At 36.4% G+C, this 23,436-nt stretch overlaps 1 protein-coding gene across 4 annotated transcripts in view; it reads right to left on the minus strand.

Moving 5' to 3' along the window:
• The window catches only part of LOC105222359 (zwei Ig domain protein zig-8), a 282,802-nt gene that overhangs the window by 20,238 nt on the left and 239,128 nt on the right, over window positions 1-23,436 (minus strand). For 2 of the 4 annotated variants that reach the window (XM_049451726.1, XM_049451725.1), the window contains exons 6-7: window positions 11,037-11,161; window positions 8,846-8,932 (exon numbers count right to left, since the gene is read on the minus strand). In XM_049451726.1, the coding sequence (XP_049307683.1) occupies window positions 8,846-8,932; window positions 11,037-11,161 (212 nt within the window). The remainder of the gene's footprint in view (window positions 1-8,845; window positions 8,933-11,036; window positions 11,162-23,436) is intronic. The other 2 variants (XM_049451727.1, XM_049451728.1) reach the window with 2 other exon arrangements.

Consider the following 23,436-nt stretch of genomic DNA (forward strand, 5'->3'; position numbering starts at 1 on the left):
GCCTTTTTTTGTCCCCGGCTCTCAAGAAAATGGTACTGAAAAAGAAATTGTCCTCAACCTTGAAGCTATTTTAAAGCTGTTCATACAACAAAAACACTATCGAAAGGCCAGAAGATTGCGATATCAGCATCTCATGTATAGATACTGTTTGCAGTCAGAAAATAGTTGAGAATCACTGAAAAAAGGAGGAAAACATATTGCGACGCCCATGCTATTTGATTCCACTAAACTTATAGACATTTTGTGAACTAAGTTTCGTTACTTCGAGGCAAATTAAAAATTATTGTGAAATATTAGAATAATTATGATATCATGAGGCCACAAAATTGAATAAAAGCAACGAACAGTCAAATTTAACTATGAGTTTGATTCTTTTTGATTGTTGATTCCATAAATTGAAATATACGTCGAGGAGTATATCTGTCATTCTTAAAATATTTCATACTTTAAATACTATATAGCCCTCTTAACTACCTTAATCACAGCATTAACGCTTAACACCACGAAGTATTATATTATACTATGCCCCATAAATACTTTACACCTCATTGAAAATCTCTTTAAAAATCATTTTAATAATTTCCTTGCCACCTTAATTAAGTTTAATGATTTCATTTTAGAACCAAATATGCCCTTTACAGCTACGAAACTTTTGTTTTTATTGCACTCAATTTAGAATCCATTAATTTGGTATGCATCAGTGTGTAAAGCAATAAAGCGCAATTTATTATGCCGCCACAAATATTTATGGCGGATTAAATTTTTAGAATTATCAATGAAATTATTAATACACAGCGGAAATCCCGGGCGATGCAGGAAATGCAATTTCACTTTTCGATTTTTTTAGTATTCAATATTTATGAAGCTACACAAAGAAATGAAAGTTATTGGCCAAGTAAAAAGGAGTTTATACGCTGAACGTGATTTGCATTCTAAGCTGTAAACATGGCATCTCGTAATTATGCTTTAAAATCCTCAATAATGTTTATTTTATTGGGCTGGTAAGCTGTACTGTTAGATACTACACAAAGAAAATGGTTTTTACTTTAGCTTGGCTGTATAGTAAATTACATAGTATGGAGTATTTATGGCCGTTTAAGTTCCTAAAGAACAATAATTTCTACACTGTTACTTAAATTGCTTAGTTAAAAATAGTACTCTTTTTATAATCTTTATAATATAAATTGGGAAAAATAGAGAATTATTCTTCAATTTATTAAAGCAAACTTCTATTTCTTATTAGTGTATTAAAAATATAGTTCTAAAAAAAAGAGAACAGTGCTCTTTGAGTTGACACTGGCAAAATATTTAAAAGCGGATGAGAGCAAGTGCATTAACACATCTACACTTTTAAATAATCCCAATGCCATTACTATTGTTTCGCCACCCATATAAACCAATAAGCAATTATTTACCTAGTTGCCAAATAAAAATCAGCTGCACACTACAATGATCTGGTAAACTTTTAATTAAAATCAGATTACAACGTTTTAAGTGCATTTTAATGTGAATTTTTAGTGGCAAATGCAACGTTAGTTATAGGGATCATCGTAAACCGTAAATGCCGTTAAATGAAACAGGTAATGGCTTTGTATGGATTTGGCTTAACTTATCGCGCACGAATGGCAAACGATTAGTTAGAGAGTCGTTAAGCCGCAACTGATAGCGATGCCTGTCGCAATAAATTCTATGGTGCCATCTATTCTCCATGCATTATCTGATGTGTCATGGCGTATTCGTAATATTCAATTTTAACGAACATTGCATAACACTAGGGTAAATGAAAATCTACTGTATAAATTTTTTCAAATGAAGAATTTGTGCGTTTTTTGAGCAATAATAACAGATTTATCTAACAAACCAGTGCTAGCAATATCTAGACATCGCAATCATATAAGTATGTATGTGTATGTTATAATGTAGTAATTCTGGTGACAAGAGTGAAGTACTCTTAACCTTTTCTCGGAAATTTATGCGATTTTAATAAAAATTAAACATACCCAATAGCAATTCCTCTCTTTATTTACCTTCAAAAACAATGATTTCCACAAATTTCAAAGAATCGGTACTGTCTACCGGTAAAAGTTAATAGGAGAGTGAAACCTTCACGCCAAAGTTGTTCAGAAAATGAACTCAGTGATTTAATACGTGATAAGTTGAGGAATTGTAAAGCAATTATTTTTAAAGCGGTGGAGTGCAACAATATTGTTTGAATTATAATTGTATGAAAACTTAGTAACTGTATTAAAGCTTAGTAAAGAAAAGTTGAATGATGGAATGTTTTGTGGTCCTCAAATATGGCAATTCATGAAAGATAGCGATTCTATAATATTATGGTTCAAAAAAAGCAAGCTTTGTAAAGTTGTGTGTTAATGGTCGAAAATTGTCAAATATATGCTGACAAAGTTTCCCATGCAAGCATTTGATTCCGATCTATACCAAATTTCGTGAATATATCTTGTCAAATGTAAAAGTTTTCCATACAAGGACTTGATTCCGACCATTCAGTTTGTATGGCAGCTATATGCTATAGTTAACCGATCTGAACAATTTCTTCGGAGATTACATTACTGGTTCAGAAAATAACCTGTGCCAAATTTTGTAAAAATACATGGAGAAATGAGAAAGTTTTCCATACAAGACTTGATTCCCATCGTTCAGTTTGTATAGCAGATATATGTTATAGTGGTCCGATATCGGCAATTCCGACAAATCAGCAGATTCTTGAAGAGAAACTGAGGTTTGCAAAATTTCAAAAGGATATCTTAAAAACTGAGGTAGTCCCTCATTTAACTTGTATAATTTCGTATATATACAGACAGACGGACAGACGGACATGGCTAAATCGACTCAGCTCGACACACTGATCATTTATATATATATTTTATAGGGTCTCTGACCCTTCCTTCTGGGTGTTACAAGCTTCGTGACCCTGTTCAGGGTATAACTAAGAATACCACAATTTAATAATGTGAAAACAATCGCATATGCGAATGACCTCATAGTGGTAGCTTTGACTAAGCATATAGATGACCTTCGGATCAAATGCAATGGATGCATAATAGTGTGCGTTTTGATACCATGAATCTAGAGCTGACTGAACAGAGAACAGAAGTCTCGCTCATAAGCGCCAGGAAATTCAAGAACAGATATCGCTCACCATAGGAGAATATTTGATTACTTCGTAGCCACAGTTGAAGTACCTTGGTGTGTCAGTGGACTCAATACTCAAATTCAAGGAGCACTTAAATTAGACGTGTGCTTTATCTAGATGGCAAATAAAGGTTGTGTGCATTCAAACCTATAATTTTTAATAGCTAAGGTAATGAATTCAGTTATATTTTGTGTGGATCCAATATTGGTACAGACGATAGACATAAAATCATATGCTAGCCCAATTTACGCAATGCATAGGATTCCGGACATACATATACCTGACCTAGACTTCCACCTGACCCAAATACTCAGTAGCCATGGATGCTTTAGAAGTTACCGATACAAATATCTTCATGACTTTAGTTCATATTGTCCGATGTGTACAGAATGTGGTACACTTTTTTTGGTGTCATTATCTTCCATGAATTTTCAGACTGGATGCTATCCAACAGTGTTTTATCACGCAATAAACTAAAATTATGTGGTTTGATCAGTTCATAAAATTAAACAAAACTTTATTTGATTAACTTTTTGGGTTCTTACGAAATATTTCTTAGCATTTTTTTCATCAAAATCAATCTAACTTAAAAGTGTTAGATAATTCTTAAGTTTTTTTCACTTTCAACCACACCTCACGAGATAACTTAGGTTGGGCTAGATAGCTGATCTAGACAGATTGCACGTGAACTGCTAAAAGTTGTAATTTGTGAAGACATAGAAAAAAAGAACTCCTGTGTTCGAACTTATGAATTAGCAAAATGTTTAGTAGCCAATACAAATTTCCATTCCCGCCACTTCGGGAGGCTATTTGAAGGTATGCACTCGCAAGTGTTTAAGTCTTGACCTCCCAAACGCGGGACAGCAAAGAAGGAAGCGTTGACTTTTTTCAGCCTCATCTTCCTCCATACAGCTGTTAAAAGATATCAGATCGATCTTGTGGCAAAAATCTTTTGCGACAGCTTCTGTACCTTTGGTAATCCAGCGCTGGCCAAGCTCGCGCGAGGCCCAGCTATTTATGATAGTGGAAAACCGACCCGTTCCCATTCTTATGTTAGCGGTTCTAGAATGTCTTTCCTTGCTAGTTCACCAGCTTTACAAATTGCATTTTTTTATTCACACCTTGACGAATCTTGAACGAACTGTAAATGAGTTCAATGCTAGAATTGCCACCCTGCCATCTGAGTGGATGATTACTCCTCCGAAGGAGCCTGAATTCCAGAGCAGTTAATCTACTACCAAATAGCTGTAATCCCGGCTTGGAAAATACTGCAATAGTCAGGATGTCTGAAGCTGGAGTATATAGAGACCTTCTGACAATAAGAAGTAGGAAAATTTAAATGGATCACTCCTCACATTTTATTCGACCGAAGCTGCATCCGTTCTTTTCGATGTTTGTTTTCACATCAGTATGCCTAGTTGATCGTTCCTTTAACCTCCCCGATTTAATTCTTATATTCTTAATTTCAAAAGCATTTAAACTCTTAACTGTTTCAACTTATCTGCCTGACTCGTTTAAAATTAACTGTTTAATGACAAATTGCAAATGAGAGAATTATTCTTCCCTCCTTTTACTTCTTTTATAACGCCACACTAGCAGCTTAAAGTATTTCGAAATGTGTTGCAGGCGCACTACGAAATACAATATCTTTTTACGTACCGTTATCTTCTTTATAAATACATACATACATACATACGTATAATGTACTTCCATTTCATTTGCTTTAAACAATGCTTGTATTCGTTCGCATTTTCTTTTCTTCCACTTTTTCACTTTCCACGGCAGATACAAAAAAGCACTTTTAATTACGAGTATGATGAATCATCGTGCAATGTTGCCTTTCGCTGATGAGTTCATTACATTCACAGCGATTGTTGTTGTATGCCATACTTGTGGAAGTTTTTCGCTGAGTGTGTGAGAGAAGTGCGATTTCAAGCAATTTCGCATGGTCTATCAGATACTGTCGAGTAGTTTGTGTATATATAATTTAAAGTCTTTCATTTTTTGAGTTAAATAAGTGATGTTTAAGGAAATTTCGAAAAGATCTTTTAGACAAAATTTTGAGGTTAGCTGTGGACAGGATTATTTTTCTAAACTTTGGATTGAAATTAAGAAGATATACGAATTCGAAAGGAACATTCATTATCTCGAGGCTGCTTAGCAAAGTTTTTAATAGATTTTCAGTAAAGGGTTCATATCATCAAAGGAGAGTTCTTGGAAGGTATTCCAAATTCACTTATTGTACTTGAGAGTAGCAATATATTATATGAAATGATTTTATAAGACCGTATTGGCACATACCATGGATACAACTTACAATGCTACTTCTAGAAAGTGCAATAAGAATGTGTATGTTTAATCAGTGGTAAAAATTTGGTATTCCTAATATGGTCAATAGTGAAAAAGGTCCAAACAGATCTTTGCGAGAAATTATTTCCAAAACTATGATCGAAATGCATCAGATCTAAAAATTTGTAATTTATGCAAAATGATCCTTAGAAAGTTACATGAAATGTACACTAGGAGGAGAGACGTTGCCGACCTACTTTTAAATATTATATACATAATCTTTAATTGAAGCCACTAGGAAGATTGCTGACTCTCAGATAATTAAGCGCTTTCCATTTCCTTTCTCCAAGCAACAGAACAAAAACAACAATTCATCGCATTACAGTTTATTAAGTCGATGTCCTTGCTAATAGTTGCGGCACAAAAAGATCATATATACACACATACAAAAAAACCTGCGAGCACTTATATACATATAATATATAATTATATATAAGAAGACGTTGCAAGCAACAGCGCGAAAAAGCGACACGAAGCTAATTAGTCTCTCTTGCTTGACACCAATGCTCGTTTACTTGCTTGCTGGCTTTCTCGGAAAAGCGCTTTTCATCAATTTGTTCAAGCAAAAGCGAAATTATTTGAATGAGCAACTTATAAGACACAATCACACACTTACTAGGGTGTGAGCGCCAGCAAAGGAAGTAGTGGGACAGATATATTGATGCTGGAAGGAAACTGTGCATTTTGTACATATGTGTGTGTGCGACAGTCAGTTAATTGCAAATATATAAGAAACTGACGTTCGGTTTTCCAGTCGAGTGAAATGAAATGGTGTCACGGAAAAAAAAATTTGCTGGAAGGAGAAAAGTAAGTTCTTGGCTTGGATTGTATTATATCTTTAACGTGTTTCGTTCAACATTTAATTTGAAATATTTGAGCCAAACCTGTGTCCAACGCGCTGAGTATATAAACGTGTGGCGTCTTGAAGATTGTAAATTTTTATAACTGTCTACATATTCTTAAAACATGATTTAATATTTTTTGCCTCCTCTGGAATTATCACTTTGCTAATTGAGATTTCAAAAAATTGCTGCAACAAAAAACGCCTTTGGGATATTCGTAGGTCGCGAAAATTGCCCTCAGACTCAGATAAGCTGGGTAATTAGAACCCGCACACTTTGGTTTCAATCTACAATGCTTGAATAACCAAGTCGCCCAGCTTAGGCTTGGTTGTCGTTTCTCTACTCACACACCTTCGAGGGAAGAAAAAACTCTCTGAAGAAAAGCGAGGTGAGCCTTTTTACGAATGCATCAAATGCGCGAAGAATTGGTGCAGAAGTATGCTATCGGGAATCGTCCATGAGCTACGATTTAGGGCTTGTGACTAATGCGACATCTTCTAAACTGAGTTGGCTGTTATCAATTTACTGAGAGTGTCTGCTCCGAAGCGCAGCATACTTCAAAGTGGTTATCGGAGTAAACAGTCACTTCGATAACAGAGCAAGGCGATGTTAGCCTAGGGTTCGGTGACTATGCGGACTAGACTAGTGAATGGATGCATAGGCTACTTACAAGGCATGACAATTAAGTAATGAGACTGATTCCATAAAAACCGCATATTTGAAAATTATTCTACAACTCTGCCCACCCTTCAAAGTAGTCCCCTTGGGCAGCTATATAGCGATTCCAGCGCGTTTTTCATGCTTCGTAACATTTCTGGAACGCTTCGACTGGGATGTCCGCGAGTACCCTCGTCACGGCCGCCTGGATGTCCGTAATCGACTCAAAATGGGTTCCTTTGACCACCGATTTTGTTTTAGGAAACAAAAAAAAGTCACAGGCTAACATGTCGGACGAATAAGGTGGCTGTTGCAACACGGCGATCCCTTTATAGGCCAAATACTGTGACACGTTGAGGGCGTTGTGGCACGGCGCGTTGTCGTGATGAAGAATCCAGGTACGAGCGATGTCGGGGCGCACTCTGTTGACTCGCTTTCGCAATATTTCGATTACTTGGCAATAGTAGACTTGTTAAACGACGATCTTCACGGATTAATGCGTGAACACGCGAATTTCAAGGTCACAGGTTTACCATAAGCGCGACAATAAAATCAGTCTCATTACTTAATTGTCATACCTCGTATCTCTAGCTTTAAGTTCTTATATGAATAAACTGGTTTCCTTGCTTGGGTACAACGTTATTGCAGGAAAATATAAGGTAGAAAAGCTTGCTAGGACAGGTACCTCAGTCTCAAAAACTGCACTATAATGGAACGGGTGGGAGCCTCGTTATTCTTTTGTGGTTCACTACTTGATGTTTGGTGCTTAGGCCAGCTCAGCAAGCGTTAGTCACCAAAGCCGCTCAAAAATGCTCATTGTTGTTCTTCGATATTCGTGGTTTGGTGCATCATGAGTTTGTTCAGGAGAGGCAGATGGCGTTCTATTCAGCTGTATTGGGGCTTTTGCTTGAAAGCATCCGCCGAAAACGATAAGGATTGTGAAAGAACATTTCATGGATCATAAATGATGATAATGTACGATCGCATCAAGCCACGATTGTGACCGAATTTAAAGCCAAAAACCTAATGAATACCATCGATCAACCACCGTATTCACCAGATTTGGCTCCGTGGAATGCTTTCTTGTTCCCCAAACTGAAATTGCAGCTCCGTTGAACCAAAATATCTCACTGATACTTGAGTTACGATATACACTTAATGCCAACTAATGCCACTCAAAAAATATAAAATGAGAAAGAGTCGTAGTCACACTTGACTTATTTTTAATCTGTATCATTAAGATGTGATAAAAAAGCGGAGAGACAATTACTATATTCTATATTACTAAGACTGCCTGTAAGTAAAAAATTTCTCTTTAAAGTTGTTGTTACGTCTTTGTCTAACTTTTAAGTAATACGCTTAGAGAACGAATAAATTTAATATACCTTTCATATACCGAATTTTCATAAATTTTGTTTAAGCCAAACAAAGCCCCCCACATGCATTTCTATAGAACCAAAATTATTTATATTTTAACATTAATAACTGAAAAAATAAGCAGCAATTTTTTCATGATTAATGACAACAAATTAAATGTAAATTAAATTAATTAGCTTGTGAACTTTACATCTAACAGCGTTAATTGCGAATAGATCAAAGGTCATGCAGGCGTGTTGATTTCTAATAATTCGGTTGCAAAATTTATAACACGCAAACAAAAATAAAAATGCAAGCCAGTCAGAAAAAAATAATAAAAAAATAAACATTAAAAAAAGGAAAAAAAGTGAAAACATGCACAAAAACTGTTTTTATTATTGGAAAATAAATATTGTTAATTAATCATTGTATTTACATTGAAATCAAAAATGGGATTAAACATCAAACATTTTTTTCTTAAACAAACCCAATTTACACCCACTCTATCCACGCCGGACACTTTGCAAACCAGAAATGCGGTGCCACCCAACTGGACGGTCGTGTTGTGCGCCATCTGCTGAAACGAAAGCAATGCAGAGGGATGGGTAGGTGAGGGAAAGTGGGCAAATAGGGGAAAGGGGAATGTTGTTGATTAATAAAAAGGAAACGCGATATATTTTAATTTGATGTGTAATATATTTGTGTCTAGTATGCCTTTGTCTACAAACCACACCAAAGGATTTTGTGATAAAGATTAAATTTCAATTACAATTATTATTGACTAAACAGCCACTAGTGTGTATTTATTTTCAATAATTATATTCATTGATTGACGGACATGTATATCGTCTCAATCCGTGAATACTCAAATAAAAGGTGCTGAGAATGAATTACAGTACTTTGATCTATGGAATGGGTTTCGTTTTGGCGATATATGTTTATTCATAAGCGATAATTTAATATAGAGAAAAAATATCACTTTTTGTAGTTGAGAAAATGGTTGGCTAGTATCAGTATTTCTATTTAACACCTTTCGTCTAGAGAATATTTGAAATAGACACTGAACAGTTTGATTCTTAATGTAGTATAGAGTTCTATTGGTTTGATAAGAATATTGCACAAATGATTATGTTGGCGTTAAATTCAAATTTTTGTTGTCTTGCTATATGATGCTGTTATGACTTGGTTATCCTATCCCTTAAATAACGTAATTAGATTTTTAAGGTTACCACGTGAAATGTGGCTCATCTTGTTGTTGCAGATGGTACGTATACCCCGTTAGGATGGGAAGGATTAGATAAGTTTAGCCCCAAGAAACGTTTTGTTTAACGGGGTCGGACGAGAGGGAGCTGAGAGTCAGATGAATAGGATTAGTGGCGTATGCAAAGAGGTGGCCAGTGTCATCGGAGACTCATTGCACGCAGAGCATATAGTAGACATGTTGGGTATTTTCTGGATAAATAGGAGTTTAACCTGCTACAGTATCCAGAATGTAGAAACTTGCGTTTCTCATGTCAATTCGAGCTCTTCGACTTCAGTAGGTGGTGGTTTGACACCAAGTACGCCATTCACTGACAGGGTGTCGGTGAAGGTGTTGATGACTCCACTGTGAATGCCGGTCAGGGCTTGACGGAAGTTGCGTCCGAGGTTTGGCCGGCGTATTGCTTGATGTCGTCGACGTAGTTGAGGAATGACCTCTTGATGCTCCTAGGAGGCGGTTCCGTTCCAAGCAGGTGACTGCAGGGATGATTTCTGCGAAAGCACCCCAGGAGGAACTGCTTAGAGGGGAGTTTATTATGCTCGGGCCTCATTATGCAGGTGTTCAATAGGAGACATCAAGAAGCATCCTGTCGTAGTTCGGAATATAGTATTCTGATAAGTTTCGCTACATCCATGCGACCATATTTGTGCGACGTAGTTAAGGGTCGGCCGGTCGATTGCCTTATAAGTTGCCAACAATGTTGCTTTGTTCTTTTCCCATGTGCTGACGGGTAGCGACTTGAGGATTTTGTTGCGGCTCTGTACTTTGGTGATAATCCCGGTCGTTTAAGATGTGAATGAGCATAGACTGTCAAAATTCAGACCTAAATTTTTAAGGTTATTGACAGTCGGAATCTTAACACCATCGACTGCAACATTAAGGTCAAGCCTATACTTCTTCGTCGAGTTTGGGAACATGGAGTTATGTTTATTTTGCTATGGTTATGATGAAAGAACTGCAATTTTAACATCTCAAAGAGATTCTATCTTCGAGCAGCGATATTCTTATGAGAATTGGGTTTTTCAGGGAAGTAGAACTACTTTACAGCAGCCTTTGCTAAAGGTTTGGCCTGGGTAGTAAATCGTTTATTTGTCTTAAATTTTTGGCTCATTTTTCACATAAAGTTTGCCCTAAGCAAAAATACTAACCAGTATAAAGCTCATGTTCGAAGGTAGAGGAGAACTGCTTTGCTTACTCTTTGATCTGCTCCTTTTACAGCTATGCAACTATTGTTCTTTAGAAAAAAAAATCAGCAATATTTTTTAACATTCTTTTATCTAAACTTATGGATAAGAGAGAAAACGATAATCTCTTTTCCTAGTTTCAATCAAATGAACATAGTTCCTTGTTATTGTATTGATTTTCCTCTGAAGTATTTACTAAAATTCCAATTTAAAATATCTGCCGTAAAACTAACCTCACTATCCTCGAACATCGGACTGTCGCTTGTGTCGAGATTGTTATCCAATTTTGAATCGGGATTTATACCGCCTCGCATCCATAGCTTCTTCCAGTCGCTATCGGTGAGTATTGATTTTTGTTCTGGAATTAAAAGGAACAAGATAAAAAACATAAATATAAATTCATGAATACTTCAAAAATAAACAATGTTTCTAGCGCGGCAAAAGATGGACTTAGAGTATTAGAAAAATTTACTTGAAGTGCCAGAGAAATTCTTACCTTAAATAATCAAATAATACTAATAATAAATCAATTAATATTTCAAGTTGTCGAAGAAGTATTTTGTGGTATAAATTTAGATAAATATGCGTGGTTCTCTCACTCTACAAACCTTTTACTTTTCTATTTCTGCCAGTTCTAATTATTTCGAAAGGAATTTCAGTAATTCGATTTATTTGAGATAAAAAAAATAATAATAGCACAGGAAGAGCAAAATAAACCCCTTTTAATGCGTGAATTATTGAAATTGCTTGAAAAAAGGGGCAGACATTTCAGTTGTTGAAAAAACCAGCCGCACAATAAATTGACGCAAGAATTGTTGAAATAATTATTGCTCAGAAAGGGCAGCACCGAAGGAATGTAATCGATTAAGACGATGACGCTGATATGAAACGTATTAGTGCTGCTTGAAAGGGAAAATAGAAAAAAGGAGAAATGAAAAGAGTGGAATTCAACTTTGAAATGCACAGCGAACATCGTACTTTGTTGTGCTCAATAAAATTTTCAATTTATCAGACAAGCAATGCTGTAATGAGTGGGTGTGGCGTTTGGCGTTGAACACGCCTGCGAATGCCATTAAAAGCCCACACAACATAAAATTGATTAAAAAACGATGATATATGAATTTTGAAAAAAAAACAATACTCAAATGTGTGTGGGAGTGTGCCGCGCGGTGCGTATGAGCAATGCAATTAAGTGTAATTACTACCTATGACGCCACCAGGGCGTATGAGTGAAATTGATTTAAGGTTTGGTTTGGTCTGTTTTGGTTTTTGATTAATTGTGCCAACACAACAATTACAACAAGTAATGTCATATATAAATATGCTTAAATTACCCAAGTATTAATAGAAAGTGATTAGTAATAATTGATAAATATCGAAAACTATTGAATGTTAATGACAGCTCGCAACCTCCTTAATTATACTTAGGACAACACTCCTGTTCTATTGCGGAATGAGCTGGAATTTTGATTAACTGTAATATACAGTATGATATAAACTGAAGTAGCTGAGTCGAGACAGTCGAGACATTCATGAAGCCGTAATATTTTTTAATGGAATTTTTTTTTTGTTTTGGGTTTTTTAGCGAGTTATTGCCTTATTGGCGTCCACGTAGTAGGGCTGGGATTCTTACCAGACGCCTTCTGCAGAAGCTGTATGAAGGAAGATGAGGCGGAAAAAACTCAACAGTTCCTTCTTAACTGCCCCGCCTTTGGGAGGTCAAAAGTTAAGCACTTGTGAGCGCATACCTTCAGATATCCCTCCGAGCTGGCTGGAATGGAATTAAACGCCAGTGAAAATGTGTTCCGGCTACTAAACGTTTTGCTAATTTATAAGTTCGAAAACAGGAGCTCTTCTTTTTTATGGCCTTATAAAGGACTAGTTGTCCCCGTGCGAACTTTGATCAGCCATATTACCAACCTAATATATTTTTCTTCAAAATACGATCGAAAACCACTAACTGAAAGTGATTGGAATATTAAGAGCAACAATTATTTCAAAACTTGCATCTTTACCTTACGACGTCAAAGCTAAGTTAACTACGAGTTTGCGCACCATAACAATCACTGTATTCTATTCTCTTACAGGGTTTCAGACTAGCAAAGCACTTCATACTTTAAGCATTCAAAAAAGAGTAAAAATATGTTCAGGAATATACATATGTATAATATATGAAATTTCCAAATCAATCCCTTATTACTTCTAACATCTCCTCCAAACAACCTTCAGTGCTGATAATGAAATCTAACAAAAAGTTTCGTGAATTTTTCCAGCGAAAAACAACATTGAATCAGAACAATTGACCCCTCATAATGAATACGGAAAAATCATTAGAGCCTATGACACTGGCATAAAATATTTGATCCTATTATAGCAAATGCGACATAAATGAGCAAGAGCAGCAACAAAGAACATTTTTACTGGCAATACGGGTGAGCGCATTTATTTTTGCGATTTTCGCAGCTGAATGTGTAGACAAAGTTGTATATATGTATCGAAATGTTGTTGTTATTGTACTTATGTGTGATGTCACCAACATCATCGTCAACACATGACACAAGTCACTCAAGCAAACAAAGGAAATTATGCGAGAAATAAGAACACCATTGGCTTTTGTCATAAACTGACACGACGGTGAACTCATCTGAATTAGGGTGGTGCCTCAATGTGGACAAAAATATTTTCGAAATTTTTAAATGCAATAAGCAAGATATGAGAATACACTATTCAAAAAATTATTCACTTTTTTGTCACATGAAAATTTTCTTGTTCCTCAGTAGATGAGATATCGATCTGAAAATTCACAACGCTTTCAGCTTCAAGAAGCTGCTCAATCAAAAGTATAATCTTCTAAAAAATTATTCAGAGCGTAGCACTATGTATATCTGACAGCTGTCATTCGAACTGACCGATCGAAATTAAATTTTTGTTTGGATTTTTTGGTGTTTGTGGAAGATTTTATAGCTTCGGCGCAACCGAAGTTAACATTTTTTTCTTCTTGTTTTAATAATGTAGTCTACTGAGGTTTTAGCTAAAAAAGTTGTTAATATGCTAATTTGTACGCCACCCTAATATCCATAAATAATGACAATAATGAGTGTAGGAAATCTACAGAGAAGTCAAGTGTGGTTTCCACGTCGCTCATTTGTATGAGTGTATGCTCTCATTATTGAATCGAAGCGAAGCTAACAAGAGCAGTTGGTAGGCATATTTCAGCTACGTTGGCGACATAACCTCAAACGTCCTTAACACGCGCGCAAGGGGACCCCACACATCCACTGCAGGCGCACAACACTTCTTTCATTGTGTATTCGTTTGTCATGAGGAATAGTTATATCGACGCTTGTAACTGCTACCAACACCTACACGCACATTGACACACACACACATATACAATCAGCAGCGTAGTTTCACCACAGAAGTAGTGCGAGTGCGGCGAAACAGTCCGGGGTGAGCCACGATGACAGAGTGCTTCATTAATGCTAACAATGAAAAGATCGGCTGTTGATAGCCATGAAAGTGCCGGTCGGACAGAAAAATTCTACGAAAGAGGAGAATCAAATAGTCAAAGGGACAGCACAGCACAATGGCGGCTGTGAGACAACGAAACAAGGTGCTTTATGAAAATAAATACAACACAAGGCAGCAGGCGAGGCGAAAGAGCTGCAATCGGTGGGGGAAAGACAACGAATTTACGACCATAAATAATATACTTTTATAATCCGATATGACGCTTTATTATTTCAGCACCACGGATTCGCTATGCCGAACACACATACACGCACTAAATCGCCGACACTGCGGGGCTGGGCAAAATGCTGGCTGTTAGACACGAATAGTTGGTAAGTCAGAGAGTGCTGTTTGTTGTAATAGTTGCTGGCAGCCAACGGTAAAAAGTGATAGGCAGTCAGGCAGCAATTGGCGGCGACAATTGTTGGGCGGGAGCGGAAAGGCATGTGCCACTGTATGTGGGCATATCGACAAAGGAAGGCACATGAAAGCAACTTGGCCACGGAAAAAAACAAAGAGAGCGGGGAGATGGTCAGCAGGCGCAGCAGCGCGTGGTCTGTTCGTCGTGTGTAAGACAAAAGCTCAAGTCGTGCAAATTACAAAGGAAATACATAGATAAGTGTCTATATGCTAGAAAAAAATAAAATAAAATATATGAGAGAATATAAAAATGACACTCGCAGGTAGCGCTGTCGCTCACCACTTCATCCCACACACGTACACACTCGCAAAAACAGGCCATAAGCACCATTTCTAGCTGCGCCAGTGCCTGCGTCATGTTGGTCTGTCGCTGCCATTGGACAAATCTGCTTTTGAAAGATAACAAATGTACAAGTGTTAGCTGTGCCAAATGCTCGCGCCGCCTGCAATTCGCACTGGCTTACCTTGTAAGCGTCCTGACTAATGGCTTATGCATTTGTATTCAGGCTGGATTTACTCATACTTTGTCGGTTGGCAAGGCGCTGCGTTGCGTTGCGTTTATATTGAAAATAATGTTTCGTTTGTAATTTATGTTGTCGCAGTTGTTGCTTTTTTGTTCGCTTTGTGCTCATTTCGGTTGCAAATTATGGCAAACGTGCAAGTGAATTATTTAGAATTTTTATCTACTATAATGTGACGTAAGGAAAATGAATGTTTAAAGCGGGCAGGTGGAACTACCAAATTAGATTAAGCTGAATATAGTACCGTTGCGCAACACTCTGACACAGACTGCTTATCGTATGGTAGCGCTAAAGAAAGTAGGGAGTGTGAGAAGAAAGTGAGTTAAACGAAGCTATTAAAGTTAAGTAAAACTATTATGAAGACAGTAGCAAGATTTTACTTTTTTTCTTCTCCAAATGGTGCTTTTGAAGAAGTATTGACGTTCGTGTTGTCAGATGCACTTTAAGTAGCGTATTTTAAACAACAGTTGTTAAAAGTTGATGGAATTTTATATAAGTGAACTCCATTTCACTAAAGACCAGCACCACGGCGCTCTCGCAGAAATTAAATGCTCTTCGAAATGAAATTCAGAACAGTTTTATTTTACATATTTAACAAAACCCACGAGACCTTTTCATTTAGGGAGTATCGCAGAAGGTCATATCGCACAAGTGAAGACCCCTGTACCAGGCACGCAAGAACTATAATAACAAAGAGCAGATTAACAAGAAGGACGCAGCTAGAGAAAAATTCCACCTGGTTAAGTCTTACGGGTTTTTTTAGACGCTTGTTTTCGGAGTTAATTTTTTTTACAGCTGTTAGTTGATTCATACTAACTTAAGTTTGGAGTTTTATTATAAACAGATTTATTCGAATTTATTGCCGATACGAGTATAATCATTTGATCGATATAATCATTCAACAGAGTCGGTAATTCGAGCAGCCATGAATCGGCTTCCCACTTTACTCTGGTGGATAATGTTTATTTTCAGATATGCCGTACAGTGGGCACCGAAGATGGTATTGCCACAGCAGCAGAGTATCGGAGAAGTACCTGTTTAGGTTCACCCGCCATAGCGCGCGTCAATTTGAGCTATGTCCGTTTACTATACGGAAGATTTTGCAGAAGGATCTTGGTTTGCAGGATGCAACAAATCAAATTTGTGAAGCTTACGAAGACGATGCTGTATCAGTTCGTGTAGCACAATAATGGTTCGCTCGCTTCCGCTCTGCAAATTTCGATGTGGGTGGTGCATCTTTCTCTTTGTTCTGAACGACTTATCGTTAAAAAAGTCGATAAAGTTATGGAAAAGATTGACCAGGACCATCACAAAGCAGCCATGACAAAACCTAAGGAACTTAACCTTTATAATCAAACGGTTTTGAACAATTTCAAAAAGGCTGGCTACAAAAAGAAGCTCGATGTTTGGGATTCACATGAATTGTCTTTGAAAAATTTAATGGACTGAATTAACATCTGCGATTCTTTGTTGAAACGAAATGAAATCGAAACAAATGCTGACAAACGACGAAAATTGGGTCAATTACAACAATAGTGTACAAAAAAGGTCATTGTCCGTCCGCGTGGTAAAGCTCAACAAATGGTTGTAAAGGCAGGATTGATTGCTCAAAAGGTTATGCTGCGTATTTGATGGGATTGGAAAGGAATCATTCAATATGAGCTGCTGCAGCCTCGTCGAACGATTGATTCTACATTTTACTGTTAACAACTAATGAGATTGAGCAAGCAATCGAAAAAAAACGCCAGATCTGAGGAACATAAATGGCTTTGTCTTCCATCAGGACAACGCTAGACAACACACATCTTTGATGACTCGGCAAAAACTGTGAGCGCTTTGCTGGGAAGTTGTGATGCATCCACCATATAACCCTGACCTTCTACCATCGGACTACCATTTGTTTCCGTCCATGCAGAACTCCCTTAATGGAGTAAAGTTGGCTTCAAGAGAAGCCTGTGAAAATTCCTTGTCACAGTCTTTCGCCCAAAAAATAGAAAAGTTTTACACTGATGGAATAATGTCTCTAGCGGAAAAATGGCAGAAAGTAGTCGACCAAAATGGTACATATTTGGTTCATTTAAGTTCATAATAAATATAAAAAAAAATTAAGTTTTATTTAAAAATACGAAAATCGCCTATACAATATATAAAGGCAGGTTACATTTTTCCACGAACTTGAACTTCTGTTTTCAAAGCATGAACAAAACCAAGGGGAAACGTGAACTTCGGTTAACGATAAAAGTATATAAAAATGCATAAAATTAGAATACTTTCACTACAACCCCAGTTTTTTCGGAATTTTACGATGTCTTTAATTAAAAGTGATTTTTATGCATGTACAACGCTTCCGCATTTCCAAATCATGCTTAAGTCGCTTACTAAATGGCTGTACAAAGGACCATATAAATACCCGAATAAAAGAATTGCGTATCAACCGATTTACCGGCACGTGGCCTACATGGCAGCGAAATGGAAAAGTTATAAAATAGTTGGAGCATTGCGCAGACAAAAGAAAAAACAAAACCAAAAAAAAATACAAAAAATCAGTTAGAAAAACTGTTTTCGGGCATACGAAATTTTTCTTTACTTTTTTTTGGATTATTTTGTGTTTTTTTTGTGATTCCGTTATAAAAGACAGTGAAGCGCTCATTTTTATAGCATCGTAAATTTTTATAGTTTATTATACTTGTGTGTTGTGATACGCATACCAAGGCGTTTGCATGCATGAGTGCGATATTCAAAGCATATACTATATATTTATATTCCGAAAGGCTAATTCTATATATAAATATACATATATATACCACACATGCCACTTGTGGTTGCCGCCTATTAGCCGGCCACTTTTTCGAATTTCCTACATAAATTTATGCCACGCCACTTTATGCTGGCACTCGTTTGCATTGGTTTAATAATAGTCCTCGTATAACTTTATTTTTGAGAAAAGGAAAGTTTGTGAACATGAACAACTCCCCATAATTATATTTATATTAATAAAATCAAGTGCAACGAAAAATATATTTTTTTGATTTAAAATATTTGGTGTTTAATAGGCGGAAAGCTTGAAACTATTCCCCATAATTTGAAAACCAATCACTAAAGTATTGCTGGGATTTTTAAGAATTATTTTCCAGTAGTTACTATTTATTATCTTTGATTTTATTCTAATTTGACATAATGGGAGCATTCATATCCGAGGAAGAGATCATAAATTATATCGACGAAACCGAAATGGTTCGTGATTAGTTGCAGTATCAAGGCGTTAGACATTCGATTCGATTTTATCGAAGCAAAACTGGAAATCATGGAATATTTTCTCTTTACTGGTGCCCATCTTTGAAACCTGCTCAAGCCATATTGAGTCAAGCAATCATAAAAACGTTTTGAAATTTTTAAAGTCACACTTTTTAGTAACTTATGTATGTACAACCAAAGAGAGTTCCGTATACTGAAATTTTATCCAGATGTTACTTACGATACTGCATTGAAGGAAGAATAGTGGATATGACATGATGAGATGGCATAATTTTTTCGTTAAAACTCTGAGCTTTGGCCTACACAAGTGTCCTTCAATCATCTCGCGTTTTCATTGCAATTTTTGAAGCCATATTTCCTTACGTCTTTCTCGATTTTGTCTATCCATCTTGACCGCGGCTGTGTTTTAGTGATGAATGCTGTGACCTCTACAGTTTTCTTCTGCGTGCTCTTGTTGTATATTTTCTTTACATGGTTGAGTCATCTTAGTCGCTGTACTGCGAAAAAGTGTATAACATTTTCACCTTTTAGTTTACAAGTTGGTCGAGCTTATAGTTCCATCATTTACGCCACTTCTTTTGAAACTTTTTATTTCAATTTTATTCTTTTCAAGTAGCGTCATGATTCTGATCCGTAGCATAATACTGATCGAATAATTACTCCACAGTTCGACTAGGGACGTGTAAGGCCTTCGATACTCAGGCTTGTTGAGTTATCAGTACTAAGCTCATATAAGTAAAGACTTTAACAGTTTCAAAAGCGTATTGGTCAGTTTGCATTTATGGTGCTCATTTTGGTGGACATCATCATGTATTTCTTCCTTTCTTCTCTCTTTTTAACTCTGAGAAGAAGTTGGTCAGTTGCAACTTTAATATCAGCGAAAGTTTTGGATAGAACATGGATGTTTTTGGTGTCAATAGCGTTGTAGTGTGGGTTTACAAATATTAGCGTAGTTGTATTTAATTTTGGTCCAGTTCTTTTAGTGTAACCTCAATGACACCACACAGCATTAAGTTGAAGATTGTGGATGATAGTATATCTTCTTGTTTTGCTAAAGGTTAGTTCTGAGGGATTCGGGATTACTCTTTTTATGCAGTTACAAGTAAAAACATCTCAGTAATGCATTTTTGGTTAATGCATTTTTCTAGTATTCTGCAATTCTGGATTTTTTTTATTAAGAAATATCATATTTATTCAATACTGTGCTCATAATATCACTGATTGGACTGTTTGAGGGGGGAAACGGTCTACTGTTGATCTTTCGGCTTCGATTGCTGGTAATTAAAATCTGCACACAGAACGTTCGAATCTTTCCTCGTGGCTTCCATTTTCTTTTTCAGACATGATTTGGTCAATATAACCTTTTTTCTATATTTACATATATGTTGGCTAAAATTGTTATATTTCTGTGGAATGTTTCAATTACAGAGTGTGAGAAAAAAATCCTATACCACTGCTGCTAATCCTGTGGACTAGACAAAGCTATTTTTTGTAGCATAATTTGTGTTTCATGATAAATTTGGTTATGACATGAAGTCTGAAAATATTTATCTGAATCGCGGATTACGTCATTATTAACACAGCACTGAAATTAAATTCACAGTTAATGCGTGTTATCAAGTAACAAACCGAACCTGAACTACTACGCAGAATTTAAATATTCAAAACATCTATATAAATAAAAATAAATCGCCAAAATGTATGTACGCGCATCACTTTCATACGACTGAACCAAATTTGAAAATTCTTTTTTTAAAATGTTCGTTGAGGTTCAGGGATGGTTTATGCGGAGAAAAAGACTCGAAAATTTGCCGGAAAACCCCTAAAAACAGCCATTTTCTTTTTCCCATACAAACGAATGAATGTTTGTTTATTAGTAATGCTAAGAGAACGGCTGAACCAATCTTGATGAAATTTGCAGAGAATGTTCTGCGCGGATTGGGGAAGGTTTAGAAATAAAAAAACCTATATGCTTTTCTTGAGGAAAAGTCGGAAAATTGGACAATACCAAAAAGTTAATTTTTTCCATACAAATTTTTTCATTCAATTTTTTTGTTTTGTTTTTCAATTATTTAAATCGTTCAAATTTGGCGTTTGCTTCAAAAATTTTTGAAAATTATTCAGTGAAAATGTTATGTGTGTTGCAAACAAAGCGATCAATTACAGATTGAAATTTGTTACGATGCCATGAAAAGGTCGCGCTTATATCGGTCGGCGTTTCTTTTTGGCATCAACATACATTAGCAGCCCAAGCCACATGAACGAGTACTCCCAGGATGCAATGATGTACGTGTGGTAGTATGGGTCGCGATCAATCAGAAAGCGATCGTCACGATGCCATAGCAAGACTTTTCAACAGCTCCGATGGACATTATCTTGAAGCAACGTACATATATATGGTGCTGTTAGATGCTAGATATACTCTGTTGAGTGGCAAAAGAGGGGGTTGCTGCACGCACACATTCTTCTTTGGATGGTGGATGGTGGTTACACCAGATCAAATTGATGAAATAATTTAATTATGCGGAAATTCCTGATGCAAAGAAAGAAGATCCAGTATCAAACGAAGTGATGAAAACCAATAAGGTTCATGGAACTTGCGGACACCATAATCCCACTTCAATTTGTGTGTAAATGCACGAAACAGTATCCACGTGCTTTTCTTTTGGAAATGATGGATATCCACTGTATCGGCGTCGCTCACCAGACGACAATGGCGGAACATTTAGCATTCAATTTAGAGGCGTGAATATCGACATTATCAACATATGGATCCTACCATATTCGCCACTGTTGTCTAATTCACATTCAAAATTCATGTCAATGTTGAGTATTGCAATTTGGTGTAATCGATAAAATACGTTTGTAAGTACGTCACCAAAGGAAGCAACATGGCGATTATTGGTCTTGAACGATACGGTCGATACGTGAACTGCAATAAAGCGCTTTGTAGGATATTTAGTTTTGCAATTCATGAACGTTTTCCGACTGTTGTGCGTCTCGCAGTTTATTTGGAGAATGGCTAAAGAGTGTTTTTCTACCCAGAGAATACAGTACAGCCAGCGGAAACACTTTCCACAACATTGACATTGACATTGACGAGTTTTTGCTCAACTTTCGTCAGTGATCCGTTTTCGAGAACATTGCTCTATTCGGAAAAATCTTGATATTGCACATGGAAAGCATCGTCGAATAGTTACGCAGAAAGCAAGGCCAACCAGTAGATGGGCATCCAGGTGTGTTATCAACTAATACGAGTAAATTAGGACGAATTTACACAATCCACCCAAAAAACGACGATTGTTTCTACCTTCGGTTGCTATTGATAAATGTACGCGGTTCAACTTCATTTGAGTCATTGCGTACTGTGAATGATAAGGTGTGTGCAACTTTTTGAGAAGCAAGCCAGCAATTACAATTGCTGGAAAATGATAATCACTGGAATGCAAATGAAGGTCGCACACTTTTACGCGATAATCATCTCGACATATCAGCTTCAAATCCGCGTCTATTATAGGATACGAACAAAAATGACATTGCCAAAGACATTTTACATCGTCTTCCCTAAAAATTGGAAAGGGATCAATTTCGATTGATACTTCCGGTGGTTTGATATCAATTCCATCTTCCCTTTATCAGTTCACGAAAGATGAACTCATCACGAATGTTTATCCGAACATTGGCCCAATTATCGTATTTGCGATTCCTTAAGTGCACGCGCAATGTTAGCTGCCAAATTACCGATGTTGCTGACTTAAACTGGAAAATTCAAAAGACGACGCCGTAAATTATCCAGTGCAATTTCTAAATTCTTTGGAGAGGATTGGTTTCCCACCACACTATTTGCGTCTCAAAGTTGGATCTGTTGTTATTATGTTTTGCAATCTGCAAGCGCTGAAACTGTGTAATGGAACCCGACTGATTGTGATGCACCTATCGAATACAAGGGGGCAGAATGCTTGATTCTGACTTTTTCTTGTTCTTTAAACTGAAGAGGCCCATGAAAGGACAACGTTACGCTTCTCTTGACGAGATAACGACGGCATCGAAGAAAGAGCTGAAAAAGATAAAAAAAATGATTTTTTGAAGTGCTTCGAAGATTGGAAAAACCGTTGGCACAAGTGTATAATATCTCATGGGGATTACTTTGAAGGGGACAAAATAGATATTCATGAATAAATAAATAATTTTTGTAAAAAGCACAACTACATACTTTTTGAACACACCTCATACATCCACTTCATATATTGGAAGGAGAAAGACAAGTCACACGGCTGTTGCTGTTTTCATTGCTGCAAGTTTTATGGTTAATTTGGCTTGGGTCAAAAGTGAGGAATTAGTTAAAAACTGCTGAAAAGTGAAATTAAAATTAAATATTTAAAATATTAATTATTTGACTTATAAAGTCACACCATTATACTCGGAACAAAGTATTTTAAGTTAATCGTGAAATTGATAACACCCAGAAGGAGACTTCGGATACCCGATAAAGTATTTGTATATATACTACTGTGGGTAAAAAATAGTCTTAATATATTATAGACTTAAATAATTTAAATATCGCTCGAAAACCCATTGGTTGAAATATTTTTTTTCTATGTTGGTAAGACTGTGAGTAACACATGCGCCACATGTCATATCAAAATAAACATTTAGGTTGGTATACGATTGTCTTTCTGAAGTACATAAAGTGTATTCGGCGATTTTTACGAAGAGTGAAATTACTCAACAAATGAGTTCCATTTTTGTGTAAGTAATAAAATTTCTTCTGATTGGTACAAATTAATCAAAAAGGATCGAGAACGCGTTGACGACGAACCGCGTTCAGGACGGTAGGTAAATTAAAGAAATTGGTGCTTGAAAATCGATGATTAACAGTCAGAGATCTTACCTTTATCGTTAGAATTTCGGAAAAATCAGTAAAAAG

Source organism: Bactrocera dorsalis, chromosome 3 (assembly GCF_023373825.1).
Source record: "Bactrocera dorsalis isolate Fly_Bdor chromosome 3, ASM2337382v1, whole genome shotgun sequence".
Classification (NCBI taxonomy): domain Eukaryota; kingdom Metazoa; phylum Arthropoda; class Insecta; order Diptera; family Tephritidae; genus Bactrocera; species Bactrocera dorsalis.